The following is an 18,453-nucleotide window of genomic DNA, read 5'->3' as shown; positions in this document are numbered from 1 at the left end:
TTCCTAAATTGAGAAAAAAAAAGTCCATTTCTGTTTCTAGGACAGATTTGTAATTTTAGATGACAAATGAGGGAATCAATGCACATATTTTTAGGTGTCTGAAAAGTAAATATCTTACCTAAGCTTCTATTATGGACTCCTTTTCTAACCACAAGTGAAAGAAGAGTACCCCAAGGGACGTGATTCATCTCATTCCAAATAGGTGTCGGTTGAGATGAACCATCCTAAGAGGAGCCTGCCTCTCTTCATTCATTAACTACTCAAAATTCCTAGACAGCTACCGAGGCAAGATGCTTACCTTTAAACAGCTAAAAATTGGCACATATTGACTCTAAGCCTAAAACAAGGTAAAACCAAAAGGGAGATTTTGTTGGTGTGCATGACAGTTCTTCCCTGCAGACATGCATACTGCTATCTATGCTCTTTTCTTTATAGTTCTACATATGTTCAAAATTTGATGGAAAAAAAAAGATTATTTTGTGCATTTTCACCTGTGGTTCAGATTATTGATTGTTGAAACCAGCCAATAATCAAACAAATCTGCTCCACATACTTTCTACTGTGGTCCTACAGCTATGGACATGCTATATGTCAGGAATTGGTACAAACATCAAGTTAACCTCTGCAAGAGAAGCATAGCAAATATTGATTGAAATAAAATCATTCCAATAGTTAGAATTCTATAGTTCTGACAACTCTAGGAAGGGAAAATATTTTGATGTCTCATAAGAAATCAAGAGTTTCTTAATCTCTGTGAATAGGTTACTATTCCCTGTAGAAAAACCAATATCTTCTGCTTAGAAGCTGTTGTATAAAATATTTTTTACTAAATTAGTTAACTGGCGCATCTAGTAAAATTTCTCCAGCAGTATTTATTTATTTGATTAAATATTAGAGCATCTATTTCCATCTCAGAAGATACCATTAAGAACTTGCAAACAGATCTATTTGTACTGTAATTCAAAATCTGTATTCTACCCTAATAATTCCTAGTGATACCAAATTACTGTTGTTGGTGATAAAAACGTCCATGAAATGATGCAAAATGTGAGAAACAAGCAAAAAAAAACCCCAAAACCCCAGCCTCCTTTTTTTTTTGGGGGGGGGGGGGGGGGGGGGGGAAGTAGCAAACTCTACATCACTACCGTATTTTGGCATGGCTATGCCCTTTCACCTGAGCCTATGTCTATGTTAGCATAAAAACACATTTTGGATTTCTTATGAAATAAACTTTTCTTCCTGAAAAAATGGGAGATAAAATTGCTTCAGTTTCAAATTAAATATTACATCAAATTAAAAATTTAGGATTGAAAAATCCTTTTGAAATTAAAAAGCTGTTTATTTTGAAAAAAAATAAAGAATTACTTCATTTTTTTGCAGCTAAAACAATGCCAAAAATTTTAAATTAGTTTTTAAATAACTTCAATGATAATGAATCTGCCTATCTGAAAACTCAATACGTGACTGAAAAATTTAGCTCAGCTTGAATTAGAACATGAACATGTTGGTTCCAAGATAATATCATGGATTTACCTTACCTGCTTAAATTATGAGGAGAATAATTTCCCAAAACTTTTCTTAAAAGGAGAATTATATGTATACAGTTGAAAAATAGATACATACAGGAGATGAGAACTGCATAGCACTGGCCAGCAGTTTGTATTCAGTTTCCTTAGTTTTCAGGTTACATGACTCTCACAAATGAGATAATAGTGAGTAAATTCTACTTTATATTTGAATAATCACATGGTGTCAGAACTGTAAAATTAATCCCAGGGTATAAAGGATGATTATCTGACAGAGTGACTCCTATTAGAACACATCAAGTAAAGATCTCGCTCTATCCTATATGACAGAGTGGTATTTTAAGGTCTTCAGTCATTCTCATTAAGAAGGCTTGACTTTTTACTTAAACAGTCATGTTTGCTTTCTGTGAGTCACAAAAACTTTCTGTTCTTGTTTGTCAATGACTTTAAGTAGCATTGTCATCCAATGCATAACCATGGCCTTTGCTCATTCCTAGCGTGCTTTCAGTATTTAAATTGTCCCAGTAATTCCATTATTTTCTGAATTGGACTCTAGTCCCTTAGTGGTGACATTGCTGGAGACTAGCCAGGGCTTCATCTAGCAAGGGTAGGCCCCCAGGGCAGTGCAGATCTGTATCAGAAGAGCCTCTTCAGGGAGCCCCAACAGAGGCAGCAGGTTGGAGATCCTCAGTTAAGAGTAACTTTTCTTTTGGATTAGTGTTCTTTCTCTGTTGTGCTTTCTAAATAAACCTATTCTCTCAAACCCATGTTCTCCTAAGCACCAGGATGTGTGTATGCAAGTGGCATGTCCGGAGAGCAAGAGATGCCAGTTATTGAGTTGTCTTCTTCTTATTCTCTGGGTTCTTAAGTTGGCAACCATGGTTTCAGAGGTACCTTTTGCACACTTTTAGAAGCTGATAGTGATTGTGATCTTTTGTTTCTCTACCCCATACCTCTGTGAGTCACTGGAAAATGTTACTGGGTTACTCTCTGGCCTTTTTTTCCTTATCTCGGGTCTTATGGCCTCAGTCCTGTTCTTTATCGTCCTGCCATTGTCTTTTTATGGTTTCAGGCTGCACTTTGGTTTAGTCAGTCGTTTGCTAAAGTGTGGCTCTGCCCTGTCTTTTTTAGGCTGCTTTCCCTTTCCTGAGCTAGGTGTCCTGAGAAGCCACATGTAACTGTGTTGGGATCTTGATGACCTGCTAACCTATGTGCCATGAATCTCCTTTTCCTTCCTCCACCATTCCTTCTGGGAGTCTTACATACATAACTTCCCACTCACATTTCATTCATACTAGTCTTAAGGTTTCTATTAGGTAGCTCTGCTTGGCAGAGCCGAGACTCTTAATCTTGACGAGCTTCTCTCGCTTGACTCAGTTTTTCTTGCCACTTGAGTGGCAACTAGGACTGCTATGTATTTGCTGTTTCTTTGATGTAGCGATGATGCGATGATGTAGTCTTAATCGGGGATATTTTGGTTGAAGAAAGAGAAGTGATGGAGAAGAGATAGGAGGCAGAACAGAATGTCATGTATAAATCCTCCATTGACATATAGACACCAGTGCTACTGGGGCTGGAGAGTCTGGGTGTGTCTTGGATCCACTCTGTTGAGCTTGATCTTGGCAGAGATTCACCTTGTTAAAGGGAAGATCAGGCCATGGGTGTCTTAGCAGCAGCCAATGGGCCTCCTCCTGCATGAGGTATGGGTTATTTCACTCCTCCTCTCTAGAAGACAGAGCATTAAAGCTTTTTTTTATTTGGAAGTACAAAAGAAATTTTAACAGTAATAAGTTATGTCAGTTTTCTTTTAATCTAAATTAAGAGTTGTGCTTAGAGTCTAATTGTTTTGACGATAAAACAGTGTTTTATATAGACTTTGTTTGACATGTTTGCTGTAGTAATTTATACTCTTAAGGAGACTAGAAACTAAGTAATACAGAGAGAGTGATTCTTCAGACACACACTGTAACTTCCACAAGAACTATATGCTTACATCTCATGACATGTCCCTCTTGCCCCTCCAAAAGAAAATTTCAAAATCAAATATCACTCCATTCTCAGTTGTAACTGATAGAAACGGGACTAAGAGAATTGCATTTGTGTAAATGAGAAAATTTTTTCCTCAAAAATGGAAATTGAAAAAAACCCTACTGAATTCTGAATACACCAATATTGATAAATATAGAATGCAGACAGAGATATACTAGTCTAAATTCATACCTCACATTAAACCCTCATGAAAATAATGGTTTTTTATGTATTTACCACTCATGAAGGAGACAGCAAAGAGAAATTCCTGCAGTCTCATTGTTTACTGGTCTTTAGGTGAATCTTTAGGTGACTTTAAATTAAACAGACTTTTTCATTGTACCTTATATATATTATTACAAGTTTTTTTAAAAAAATCTGAATTCATAGTAAACTGCTTTTAAAAGTGGATTTTTTTGTGAACACAACCTGATAATGAAATGTTTAAGACTTTCAGTTAAATTAGAGCTCTCTACAGGAAGCTCATCTCTCTGGCAAAATCGTTCTAATCTTTCATATGACATTACTGAAAGCAAAGTAAATACACTATGCTCTATAGCTTCGGTGAATGGTATGTTTTGAAAAACATTTATTTTTCTGAAACACTGAATAATTACAATGTTGCATTGTAATTATTCAGTTTTGCACAGCATGTTGTTCAGCATGGTATAACTGATCATCTGTCTGTAACTCTAATGTAATACAATGTTTGAGGATATAGTAGTGGTGAAAGCACTATAAATTTGTCATTCATATCATAGTTATTTTCATAAACAGTAACTCTAATCTTCATTTAACTTGCCGAGAGCTTCAATTCAGGTCGTACAAATGTATCCAGATCATCACTTGTTGCCCTAGCATAGTTCAAACTGAAGGGTGATCTACAGAATTGTGTGCCAATATATATAGAAATCTGAAGGCAGACTAAATGAGAGAGGTGTTTAGTATTGGGTTGATAACTGCAGCTGTACCAGTCAGCAGTGTGGTGTATAGCTGCCTGTAAATGCCAAGTACACTCCAAATACAAGGTTGATTTGCTCTGGCTGCACTTTTATAAATGCCATTTCATAGTAGCAGCATAGCAGCCATGAGGCATAGCCAAGTCCATTATATCATTTGTATTTGATGAACAACATATCCATTTTTAAGAATTGTGAGTGTTGTCTATATAATAATTATTATAATAATGGAAAATATTCAGCCTGGGTGTGAATGATGAATGAGAGAGGAAGTTAAAGTGTCTAAAAAAAAATAATGAGTTTTGGTGTGATTCATGCCCAGCAGTACAGGGAAATACATTAACACATTGACTTCCATCAGCCTATTTTTAACTATCAGAAAGGTTTAGAAATAAAAGAAAAACAACTGGAGAACACAGACCATAAAGTAATTTAGTGTTGAATGTCAGACTGCAAGTTGATATGGTTTCTCCTTGTTCTGAGTACACATTTAACTTTTATAGCACTTTCTGGGATTTCAAAGTAATGTTTCTGAATTTTAATTCTTCTATGAAATAGAAAGACACTAATATTCACATTCTACTGATTGAAGCTGCTAGCCAAGAGAGTCCAGTTTTCTTTTCCTCTGTGAGCATTGGACCACTGAAAAATGCAACTCAAACTGACATGTTTATTTTGCATAAGAATAAACAATACAAACTATGAAGAAGCAGGGAATAAACCCCAGCAATCTGTGTGTATAACTGTGGTGTAACCAAAACCAGAGGCTCTATTCTAATATTGTAATGTCTAGATCTTTTTAAATTCCAGTAGGAGAGCATCTCTGAGACTCTAAAAAAAGGAAAAATAATATTTTTTATACATGAGTAGTCTGATTTTTTGGAAGCAATTACGAACTCTTAGTGACACAACAAACAACAGTTTTACCACTTCTCAGGCGCCTTGGGTATACTGAATAGGAGACTGCAGTATAACAGTGTATGCAAAGTGACTAAGATTAACTTTATAATAGTGTACATTGTGTTACAGATGGGAATAAAATTCAAGAGATATTCAGTGGCTTAGTTTAGTATTTCTGTATTTGAAGCAACTATGTTGGGACTCATATTCAGAGAAATAAAATCCTTTGATTATTTTCAGATTCCTTTCAATTTCAACTTTAATCATGCAGCCAGCTCATGTCTTAAAGATGAATCTGAAGAGGACAGAAAATGTTGAAAATAACGGAAGATGGGTGGAAACTGAGATATATATTGTGTCTTCCAGTTGACAGTCAGAAACTCTAATACCAAGACTTATTCTGTCTGCATATTTTATAATTTGTTTGGTGCTTTTTTATCAATAGGAATGTTACATATACAACCACGTTCAGTTAAACAGTACAGCTGAAGGATGTATTTCTTGAGAGCAGCCACCCAACCAGAGTAGGAGCTCCTCAAATATATTTTTTTTTATATATATCCTTGCAATATCCTCATGAAGCAAAGAAATATTTCTGCCCTTGATCACTATTAAGGAAGCAGACATAAAAAAAGAAATTATACAAGAATGTCTGGGATAGATGTGGGAACAGATGCTATAGCCTTTCCAAATCCAGTCCATGCCCAACCCCCAAAGGCATCATCAACACTTTAGTGATTTTGCTCTATTTCCCCTTCTTTCAGTTGCTTTTTCATACCATATAGTCAGCTTCTCTCTCAATGCTGCAGGATAAAGGAACAAACTCCTCTCCAACCAGCTCTATATGAAGTCATGGGATCTAAATAACTGATAAATGCATAGTTCCATGGAGTAAATGAAAATAACAATGTTCAAGATCTTAATGCAAAGCCAAGGACTCACCAGTTACAGAGAAGGAAGCTAGAAGTAGTTCTTCTGGGTCTAAGATGAGATATTCTGAAGCACCAGCATAGGGTATTTGCAACTTTGCTATATTGTTTCTGTGGATAAATAAATCATTTAAGTTTTCAAGTCTAACAGCTTCCCTGGTACGAAATTCACTTCAGAGAAAAAGTAGTCATTTATCTGGTATTCTCCTGCAGCATGTGATTTTCATGAAAACTCTTCTGAATATGAAAACACAATATTATAAATAGTCCAAGGTTGTGGTTCTGAATCACTCCTATTACTGGCATTTGAAGGAAGCTGTCATTTCTATAAAATTTCTAAACTCTGTGTCACTCCTGGTGTACACAAATACAGAGCAAAGTTTGGTCCAAAGATATTGTACAGCCAGTACCTAATAATACGATTTTTTAAAAGAGCATTTGCATCAGTATTTTGCATTAGTGTAAGTCAGGAGTAAAGCTAATAGAATTCCTAAAACTAGTGTAAATCGAAAGAGAACCAGTGTCTGGGTCCGTGTCAGGGAGCGTTCACAGCCACAGTGCTTGAACAACATCTCTGAAGAAACAGTCCTCAAACCATTGACCATGAACATGAGTTGTATATGCACTAAAAGAGAGCCACTCCTGAAATGCTTGTAGGTTAATATGTTTGACATAACCATGATATCATCTAATCTTCACTATTAACCGTTAAAAACAACAGTTTTAATGTCAAGGGTTCTGTATCACCATAGCATAGCAAATTCAGTGGTAGGAAATACTTTGAAAATTAAGGATATTTTGTTATTTGTTGGATCAAGACCATAGTCGGTAGTATTTTTTGATCACTCTCTGTAAGTCTGTCTTAGATATATTTTCTTTATCATAAGTCCTAAAAGAGGCAATAATACAATGATTCGCTTAATAGCTCTCAGATCTTTCTTACAGTTTAGTTTTAAATAGGATGACAGTTGATTAGTTTAATTAATCACTACTTAATGAGGGCAGAGTCTACCCAAAGGAACTACATCAAAGTACCTGTGCCAAAAAGTGGGAGAACAAAGAACAATTGTTTTTAAGTTTATTCTAAATACTGTGATCCATGATACAGGATGCAATTCTATCTAACTTTTAAAATTGAATGCAAAACCAAGATTTTAAAAGAAGCTATGAGATTTAGACAAACACAGATTTCAACAATATCCATGGAACTATTTTCTGATCATTTGATATTGCAGACTTTTTCACTGTTGCTAAATACTTCTCCTCTTCATGAAAAAACAGATAAATAGTTTGACTACATGCCCACTCAAGTACAGGAGTTCAAAGAGATAAGGAACAATTATTCATTATTCCTCAGTTAGACCAAACCAGTTAATTAATGGAACTGCACTCTGAACTATTTATGGACATCACAGTGCAGACCTAATATCCCTAGAATCAGCTATTTCTGCTTTCTTTGATATGTAGAGCTACAGCGTATATGGATAAAACATTAGCATAGTCTATAAAGCAAAATTTAACTATTTTACACAGAATCACAAAATAGTTGAGGCTGGAAAGCACCTCTGGAGATCACCTAGTTCAAGCTCCCTGTTCAAAGCAGAGTCAGTGAGAGCAGGATGCCCAGGGCTGTGTCCTCTTGGATTTTGAACACCTGCAAGGACAGAGACTCCACAACCTCTCTGGACAATCTGCAGTTTTGCAATACTTTTAAGCATATGGAAACATTTAAGATTAAAAAGTGCCGTATTTTATACAGACAGTTGAACATTAGTAGTGAGCTGCATTTTGTACTTCTTGATTGAGCAGCTATAAAACATTTCACAAGACTGGACGGGGAGCAATACCAACATAGTCTTTGCTATTACGTAAGCATTTTTTTTCTAACAGCTGATCTACATATGATGTTTATAAATCTAAATAGTCAGCAATTAGAGGGCTTAGTTGTTTAGCATGAGCAATTAAAATTATCAGCAGAAGATTACCAGTTCAAACCATGTGGTCAGTCCAAGCAAGTTTCAGTAGACCAGCTCCTCATATTTGGACACAAGTTTACTCAGGTTCCTGAGAAATTGTATATCGTGTTGTAAGCTCAAGTCTGGCCCTAGGTTTGAATCCGAACTCATCTTTTTTCCACATTATTAAAATTTTCTACCCAAAAATTCTCTTCCCCAAAATTTCACAGATCTTCCAGGATCAACAAAACATGCTGAATGCTCCCCAGGGACCCCAGGTAATTATTTCAAGTACTTTCTTCCTTGGGCTGATAGAAGCTACGTCTTAATAGTCCCTGACTCCCCACTGTTAAAAGCAGATTTCAAGTTTCAACAGTACTTAGCTTCCATTTCACAAGCTGTCAAATGTCTAGTCAAAATGTCAGAAAAGGGAAATCAGTTCTGCGGAGTTTTCAGGTTTTATTGTTATCAGTTAACAGATAATTGGCCTACTCATGCCTAAACAAAAATAAGAAATGTTAACACTTTACTAGTTGCTAAAAGGAGCCTGGCAATCTTGAGCAGCATTATACTGCACATGTTAAGTATGACAATGTAATGCAATACAATAAAATTCCACCCTCTCCTTCCCATGAGGGTTTTGGTGAAACGTGGGCCCTTCCTCACTTCTGCAGCATAAGCACTGACCCTCCCTCCAGGAGCAAGGTCTTAGTTTAAGCCCTGAGAGCAGAAACTATAACAAATACAAGAGACTTTGAGATACTTATTTGGTACTTATAAAGAAGAACACAATGGCTATACTGTGTCAGAGGAAACATAGACTTAGATTTTGATAACGTCTCCAGCTGTGGCCAGTAACAGATGCATATGGAAGAATATATGAACACAATAGGCTTTTTTCTCTCTTTCAATACAGTAGGACTGTAGCATGTTTTTTAAGGGAAAGGATGGTATTAATTTAGCTAAATGTGGATATCTCCATGGCAGTTACAAATGTATGAGGTTCCCTCTCTGGAATAATCATTTTATAATCAGTGGAAAATTACAAACTTCTGATTCCAGGTTCTAAATGTCACCATAAAGTAGATACCAAAAAGACTGAGCAAATCATGTGTGTCAGCACACTTAGTGGAGCAGGGAGGAGATCTTGATGTATAAAGCTGATCTGCTGACTGTGGGAGCTGATATTGCTAAAAATAAGTCGTTGCTCACCATCAATGCAGGATGTAGCCATCCCAATAAAATAAAATAAAAAAAAAAGATGCTAGAAGAAATTATGGATTCGATTATCAGGGCAATTACTAGTTCTTCCTCAGTCAGCAGAGTTGTCATGGAGCAATGTAAGTTTTCTCATCTTCCTGTTTGTTTTTTGTCTACTGAACTGGTGATTTGAAGTATACAAAGTTTTGGAAATGTGAATAACATGTCCTGACTACCAAAGACCAGTTACAGAAAGTGATTGGGTTTTAGGCAAAAAACTTTTTTTATCACCAGTCTCCTGTGACTTCTCGGTACTTTTTTTCTCTTTTTGTTGATTAGACTCACATTATTTTTTTCCAGCAAGAGGTATTTAGCAGTTACTCCTTAAGAAAAGAGAAGTCTTGCCTAAAAACTTTTTCCTTAGACTCCAGGGCTATCAGTCAGATCAATTAAGTCATGTTTAAATTGCTTTGATTTTAAACATTCATGAATCCACAAGGCAGCCAATAAATAGAACATACCCTTATGCTGACAGCTTAAATGGATCTCTGTGTGAGCCAAGGCTGTTGAGATTCAATTTCCTTTTGGTTTGCTGCTTTGTTCACGTGTGCTTGGCCTAGCTGACCAAGTGAGTGACTGCGGTGCCATTGCACTCAGTAGTGAAACTCTCACCAGTGGAAATTAGACTTGATTTCCAAATCCCAGCCTGCACTCAGCTAGGCTCTTCCTGCTGGTCTTTTAAATTAAAGCACGTCGTTGATGATAGCCTTACTGCTCCCTTGGTAAATTTTCTTCTGAAGCCATGCAAGCAGGATGTGATAGACCTAGGACGGTAGCTGGATGCATTTTGTCAACAAAGCTCTTTTTTTTACAAAAGGATGTTAACCACTTTCTCAAATATCTAAAACTTTCCAGTTTTATTCTTGCTCATTGCCAGTACATAGAAGTGGTGGCTTGACTTGTCTGACTTAAGAGGTTTGTACTGTCATACTCAACATCCTATGCCATGATAGCGTTATGAAGGCACACATTGATAGGAAAACAAAAATAACTTCAGTTCAGTTCCTTCCTTTCTAGAAGCCTTCTAAAGACAGAGTGCATGCTGTTATATTTGTATGGCAGAAAATCAGGGGGAGCTGCATTTATTCATAATTACTGCTGCTTTATTCCAGAGGAACTGAGCTTAAAACCAGATCTGCTCTAACAAGCAAAAGCAAGATCATGCTTTTGAATGATGGCTGGTAAATGAAAGGGGCTAAATTTTAGGAAAAGACAAATCTATTTTGGCAGTAAGCAGCTGGCTTTACTGCCTTCTGAGCATCACTTTTTAGTCATTCTGCACAGTCTGTATTTCTGTAAACTGCTGCAAAAAAAATGATAAATTCTTACTGAGAAAAGTTATGAGCAAATCTGATATTTCAAATCCTAATTCATGAAATCCTATGGAAAATTTTGTCATGAAAAGTTATAGTCTTTATTTCTCATATTCTTTCATTGTCAAATAATTTCATCTGTTTTATTCCGTGAACAATTCTTATTATATTTTATTTAGCAGCTTGTATTTCTCTGAGTTTATCTCCACATTTCACTTCATTATTTTTCCCGTTTGTTATATGCAACAGCACAGGATTTTGAAATAAAAATATGACCCAGGTGAAGACTTGGTTTTATCTGTGTAAGTGGTAGCAAGCTAAGTGTTTGTGGTTTTCCTTGCTGTGTGGATGATGTGGTTTTCAGATGTTTTGTAATACATTGCTTTTAGTGGACTATTAAGAATTCAGTATCTTGTCCCATTAAGCAATTTTTTCCTCTAGAGCCTGAGGCTTGGATTTTGACATTTGTACATTAGTGAGAACCATAGAAGTTAATCTCTTTGGAGTCATCCTTATGAATAACTACTTCAAAATATGAATGCAGTTCTCAGAACCTGAGTTGTAACTCCCAGATATGAATCTACAGTTTGCTTTTTGTAAGCATTTTACTGTAACCAAAAGATTTCTCATCTTATCAGAATACACCTCACATGATTTATAGAGGGATTGACTCTGCAAATACTGAGCATAAAACTTCCTTATAGCAATACCTTGCTCCATACCAAGTCTCCTGGCTCAGACCTGGGATACTTGGAAGACACAACAGATTGGATCAGCATACAGTATTTTTCAGCCTGTTTATCGTAGCTCTGTTCCTATCTTCCACAATGAATTATGTTCAGCTGTTTTGTCACTTTTTCATAAGAGAAGATATGGAAGAAAAATTTAAACCTGAATATTTCCAGGCTGATGTTTGAAATGTGGAGGTACATTTTCATTTAAAATCAGTTTGCCCAACTGCCTTCACCTTGTTGTATTTTCTTAAGTGACAAAGAAAATGTATTTGAGTTACTAAATCACATTCAGAAATTTAGTCCCATTTTGAGGCTCAGCTTCTTAACAGCAATGTGCCACTGTAGGGAACAGTTATCTTCCAAGACCATGGCTGGCCGGGAAATGTCTGATACATAAAATGTTTTGGTTTCTTGCCATGTTGGTAGGTGTGCATGTTTTTGATATTGCAAAAGTTTTTCAATATCATGCAACCCAGACTGTGGAGAGTGCATGTATAGTTTGAATCAGAAGGAATTAATCTCCTGACTTGTTTCAACAGGTAAGTTACAGCTGATGGGACAATAACATTCAACAATCTAATCTGTGTGAAGTGAAAGGGCTTTGCTAATGTGTTGTGCCATTTAAAAAACATTCACTGAACATCACATCAAATCCTGTCAAAGCAGTCTATCTGATGCCTTTGTCAAAATCTGAGCACTTGACTTCATGCTGTTTTGCCTTCTTAGGAATGCAGGTGCTGGAATGGAATGGCATCCCCTTGACTGGGAAAACTTATGAAGAAGTCCAGAGCATTATTATTCAACAGAGTGGGGAAGCAGAAATATGTGTAAGACTGTGAGTTTTTCCCCATCTTTCTGTTTCCATTTTTTTTGGCTTTTCATGGCTTTTTTTTTTTTTTAAATTTACAGTTGTTAAGGTGGAACCTTTGCTAGCATGAAGCATCAACGTAATAATTAGCAAGAGTTCACTGTGAGTGTGGGAGGTCTGTTTGTTCTTTTTTTCTTTCTAAAGTCATAAGGAAAGATAAGCTGAGGCAGATGTTAGTAATTATGCTTTTATAAACAATGATATCTCCATTGTCAGGCCACAACCTCCTCTCATTGGTACACATACAATTCACTGAATTTACTGGGGTTAGAAAAAGATGGTAATTTAGCACTAACTTGACTTTTACTGAAATCTGTATCGTTTAGAAGAAAGTCATTTAAGCATCATAAGAAATGTGTAAACTTGCATTCAATCCATTAAAGATTTCACCTTAAAAGAACCTTTTCTTTTCAGCTCTTTAACAGCATTGCAAATATGTATCAGCTAAGAAGGGGCCATGCTTGGGAGCTGCTTTCTGTCATGAACCACTATTCATTTATCTACTTAAAACAGTAATGAGGGTATGAGGAAAGAGTTTCTTTTGTCTCAGGCTTCTCATCGCTTTCTTTAGGGACCTAAACATGCTCTCGGACTCTGAGAATCCCCAGCACCTGGAGCTGCATGAGCCAGTAAAGGCAGGTGAGCGACAAGCTGTTGCTTTGATATTGTAGGACCGGATAGGAGATGAAAATTGGATGTGATATAGGCTAGGATATTAGCATTGTAAGCTCAGGTGTTACATCCCAAATCTTGCCATAGGCAGAAAGGGAACCACACCTTATATACAAAGCCAAGCATTTATTGTTGGTTGTTATTATTATTAGCCCAGCTCAATCCATACTGACACAGTCTACACTGTCTAATTAGTACAAAGGAAATCTCAGTACCAATACGGCAGCTAACATTTGTTACCCAGGGAAAACCTCCCGCTAGCTACCCCTTCATCTATACATGCCACAGAAAACTGGCATAATGGTCCCCCTTCGGCAGCTTCTTCAGGCCCTGCGGGCAGAGCTTTCACTCCGGGGGGATATTGCAGCAAGTCAGCAGTGTCCTGAGGAATTTGCTGGCAGAGTGTGCTGTTTGTGGTGAGAGTTTTTGACTCCTCCTTGCTGGGAGGTGGATGATGTTGATGATTCCTTCTTCCTCACTTCAGGATCTGCTTGGAGCCTTTTTTATGTTTTCTAGCATGCCTTGCTCTTTCCTCACCAGTCAACAGCTCTGCATTGCCTGTGACTTGACTGGATATCGTACACTTTACATGTGATAATTTCTTGTTCTTTGTTCCTTCTGTTGCCCCTAAAATTTATTTTTCCCAGCTCCTGAGTTTGCATCAGTGTCAGTAACTGACCAGCAAGTTGCTGGTACCCCTGGGGCCTCAGCTATTGTCCTGTGCCCAAACCTTACAGCACTCTGCTGTCACCCCAGGCCTGTGCTCCTATAAGCTGCATTATTAATCTGGAGTCAGAAGTACTTCAGTCTACACAGTGCAATTACTGTTGTGCCTTTAGATATCAAAATTATTAAGAATGGGCATTATACCATACAATTATACAAGGTGAAATGTAACTCAGACAAATTAAGGTCATAGCCATCTGGTCAGTAGACAATTGCTGTTGCAGTCAGACAAGCTAAAACAAAGCTCCTAGCAAACTGGAGCAAGTCCAAATAACACACAACAAGTCCTAAGGCCTATGTTAGCTTAATACAAGGCTTGTGGCCTGTTATTAGTGATGAAAATACAGTATTTACTAGGATACAGGGATGCAATAGGAAGTACTTTGTGTGAAGTTTTGTTACGTGACTTCTAAGATGGCAGTGCTTTTGGGGGGATTCCCTTCTGTTCAATCAATACAATGACTGCAGGCTCCAGTCATGGTATTAATCATATCTAATCTAACTTTGAACCAACGTCCACAATCTTACTAGTAATGCAGCCCTTCAGCAAGCTCAGTGCAGATTAAAAGAGTGTTTCACTCAGCATCTCATGGGTCCATTCTGAGTTCAGTGGTTTTGTGGCTGCTTTTTTATCAATCAGTACATAAATTACCTGGATTAAATCCTCCATTTTCTGACCATGTAACTCTTCCCATCTATTAATATACTTACCATCAAGCTACCTTTTGTTTAAAATGGATGTTATTGATATTAATTGAAAGTGAACATTGAGTCTCACAGAGCTCTGAGGCAGAGCTACCCACAATTTTTTTCTTAGAGAGCAGATCAAAAACACCAAAGGCATTCATAGACACTGAAACTGGATTTTGAAAGGATAGAAGCTAGAATAAACAATATTTTTTATTAATGGAGAAAACTCAAAAAGAGAAAGAACAGAAATAAAACTAAATTTCCCCATTCTTGCAGGCATGCTTCCTCCTAGTCTAGCAATCTTCTAGTGGTTTCTTAGTTGGAACAACTCTGTAGAGTCCCTTCTGGCTGCCAAGCCAAGTCTTTCTTGCCATCACCTCTGAGGTTGGGCACACTGTTTGTGCTTTGGAAAAGAACAATCATCTCCATTCCCTCTAGAAAGAAAAACCAAATACAGCCTAGCAGGCAGGATAAGGCTAACTTATTGCCTTAAACCTTTCATACTTCTGAGAACCTAGGAAGCAAGCTGAGCCTGGTATCCTTTTAACTCTATGCACTTTAAGGCACACGTGAAACTTACTTGACCTCGTTTCTCTATTAAATGGAGATTGCCGTCTACAAAAGGTAAATTCTCCCCACTCATTCCCGGGCAGCAGGGAGTGCAATCAGACTCCTGCCACAGATGCCTCACATAGGTGTGTGTAATAAGGAAAGATGAATCAGGCCTTTTACTATTCATTTGTTTTCATTTTATTCTGCTTTGATTAATTTGCAGTGCTGAAGTTTTGAGCTCCTTTTCTCTTTATTTTTGTATGAATTATCTCAGGAGCAGAATTCAGTTTTATTGAATGTCCAGTTGATTAAAAAGAAAAAGTTGAGATTAAAGCTTGTTACAACAAAGTTCAGATACTTGGTGAAACTGGACCAGTTCCAAACAATGCAAGTTAGCACAGGCCAGTCTTTAGAACTGTAATTTACTCTGATATGATTCAGCATGATCAGCAAGGCCTATTTTTCTTCAGCTAGAGAATAACCTTCTCGGAAAGCTTGTGAGATGAGTAACACTAGTTGACAGCGTGTTGAGTAGAAAGATTGGAATTGGGACGTTGATGTTGTGGGGGAGACGTCTATTTTTTATAGGTTGCCTTTTGCATCTTCAAAGTATACAAACAGATGATATGAGAATTTGTAAAGATCATTATCCTGTCCCTGTACCATGGCAAGATGGATTTGAATGTGCTAGCAATTATCAATACAAAGCTCTCTTACTTTAATCCAGTAGATAAAGCGAAGTCCCCAGGGGTTGATCCCAAGCAGCTGGCTGCAGAGCTCCAAAAGGTTTCTCTACAGCAGTCGCCTCTGGTTGCTTCCTCAGGAGTGGAAAAGGGATCTCATGTTCACTCTGGAACCGCTTCTGCCACCTCCAGCGCTGTTCCCAGCCCTGGTCAGCCTGGTTCTCCCTCGGTGAGCAAAAAGCGGCACAGCAGCAAGGTAAAAAACTTCTCAGTTATGTGGCAATAACATTTTGATGACAAGAAGAAGCTGCCTATTTATCTTCTTTAGTGTAGCAAGAAATCACAGCACATATTGATGAATTCATTTCCGTGACAGTGATGAGTATTGCTGTTAAGATATAGAATTTGGAAACAAGGAAAGGAGATTATGCGATTTATCCAATGTCATAAAAGATTGAGCCCTTTCTGAAAATAGATTTCTTGAACTTAATATTATTGGTTTTAAACAAAATAATTGCCCTTTTCAGTCATTGTTGCTGTTGCTTTTTAAGTGCATCCTACATGATGGTGAGGTACTAGTTCCACAGAAGAAGCTGATATTACTAAGATCATAATTTCCCTCTCTGTACTAAGCTACTGTTTGAAGTGTTAGAAGCTATGAATTATCATAGCAATATTTAGCATTTCTCTGAAAGCCAGGAAGGAATGAAAAATAAATTTACCATCAAAATGTGTTTTGTCACTAGCTAATTCCTGTGAACTCGTTAAGCAGAATTTCTCATTTTCTTTGCCATATCCTGTCCATTTCTCAGCTGAACTTCTTTCTCCTTGCACGCCCACCTGCACACCTGGAAAGGGCAGAGTGGGAATTTAGTAGCATTTTTTCACAGTTGAAACTGGAAACTAGGTCATAAAGTCGTCTGTCACATTTTTGGATTTTGTGTCAAAAAAGTTAACACCTGAAGTGAAAATCAATCCTGCAAAGACTGCATTTGCTTAAGCAATTTGCAAGATAGCTAGAACTGGCTGCTGTCCTGAATACTCAGCTTCTCACTGTCTTACTATTGGAAGCAAAGCTTCACATTGCAAACAAGGTGCTTTCTAGATATTTATTTCTCTGTATCTTTATTCTTTCTTGGGACTGTCAGATTCCTACTGCATTATTGTTATGTTTGTATTTTTGTGCTGTTGAAGCTATGACTGTGATTTGAACTACAAATGTGTTAGGTACTGTACAAACAAAAACCAGCAAATGGTGCCTGCTCATTTCAGATAGCTCTTCAATACGCTTACATAACTTTCATGTGAGAGGAAATACAAAAATCTCTTTCATCCAGCAGTTTAGCAAAAACTGCAAATGTATTTATTGATCAGTTTGCTTTGGATAGTAATTCTGCCTGGCCACAATTCCCATAGACTTTTTATGAACTAATTCAGGTCTATGATGCACAAGTTAAATCCATATGTCGAGATTTACTGCACCTAACTTCAGGGATCTGGCAGAATTGCCTAATCATCAGGTGAATAGTTGGTTTCGTTACACCTTACTCTAGATATTGTATACATCGACATATGAACTAGTTTGCCATGTGCTTTATGTTTGCCAGTGAGAATAATGCACTTCTGAAGTACAATTCATGGGACTGGATGAAACCTGCCATTGAAGTGCGTGCACTGCGTGGAAAGGAGAGGGGAGGGCTCTTAGTGCAGATGTCACTATCTACACTGAAACCCCTTTCATTTGGTTAGATGAATCACACTCCCAAATTCACTGCATAGTGTATGGAGATCCATAAATCCTTGATGTGCAGTGTATCCTGGAGAGGTGCCCCTCTCTGTCCACATGAGAAGACTGGGTTCCCAGCTTTGGCACTGTAGCAGGTCACCTAAAGTTAGAGGCATAAATTTCATTTCCTGCTTCACGGAGGATTTAGTAATCTTTTATGAAAATTCAGCTGGAGGCTTATAAAGATGAAACAAAAAATTATTAAAACTAATGCCTTTATGTAGGGGATGCAAAAGTCAAAACTAATCAGGTAAATATTTAAAACATTCTTTGCTTATTTCTGAAAATCATGTTGAGAGGCATTTTTTTCATAACAACTGTAGCTCTTGTTGACTTGTATAGTTTCTGTTCATTGACTGCAGGCCAAGTTTATAATGGTGTTGAGCTCTGTTAGAAGAGAAAGCTACTGCTCATCCTTTCTGGAACTGCTCTTTGCCTTGGGCTGACAGCATTTCTAGGCAGGCTGCAGCCTTGCCAAAGTATCATGACAGACTAAATATCCAAACTGCCTAGATCTTGTTTTTCCTACGGTTCTTATTTTTAGCAAGTAAAATCTTTTTTTTTTTTTAAGATTTTTGTATAGAATATTCACTCCAGAAATGGTGTAGGATTCTCTGATATTCTGCAGTGACGATTCTCTCATATTTAATGCTTTGCCCCATTACTACAGAGAACGATAGTGCATTGCATCAGAGCCTGGCATTAACAAGTTTCACATCACGGTAATGACAACCCTCTCCAGCAGGTGTGATGGCATGACAAAGCACCGGCTCTTACACAGGGTGTGTGAGTGCGTGCAGGGAGTATCAAAAGAAATTAAAATGAAATTAGATTAGCCATCACAGGAGAGATTTAACCTTTGGGAGCCTTGA

At 37.3% G+C, this 18,453-nt stretch overlaps 1 protein-coding gene across 1 annotated transcript in view; it reads left to right on the top strand.

Annotated features, from left to right (window-relative positions):
• The window catches only part of PCLO (piccolo presynaptic cytomatrix protein), a 378,058-nt gene that overhangs the window by 279,665 nt on the left and 79,940 nt on the right, over nucleotides 1-18,453 (top strand). Inside the window, 3 exon segments of the mRNA XM_050905865.1 lie at nucleotides 12,331-12,439; nucleotides 13,044-13,111; nucleotides 15,840-16,051. Of these exon segments, the coding sequence (XP_050761822.1) occupies nucleotides 12,331-12,439; nucleotides 13,044-13,111; nucleotides 15,840-16,051 (389 nt within the window).

The sequence above is a fragment of the Gymnogyps californianus genome, chromosome 1 (assembly GCF_018139145.2).
Source record: "Gymnogyps californianus isolate 813 chromosome 1, ASM1813914v2, whole genome shotgun sequence".
NCBI classification, from domain to species: Eukaryota; Metazoa; Chordata; class Aves; order Accipitriformes; family Cathartidae; genus Gymnogyps; species Gymnogyps californianus.
This window is presented reverse-complemented; position numbering and strand designations above follow the sequence as displayed.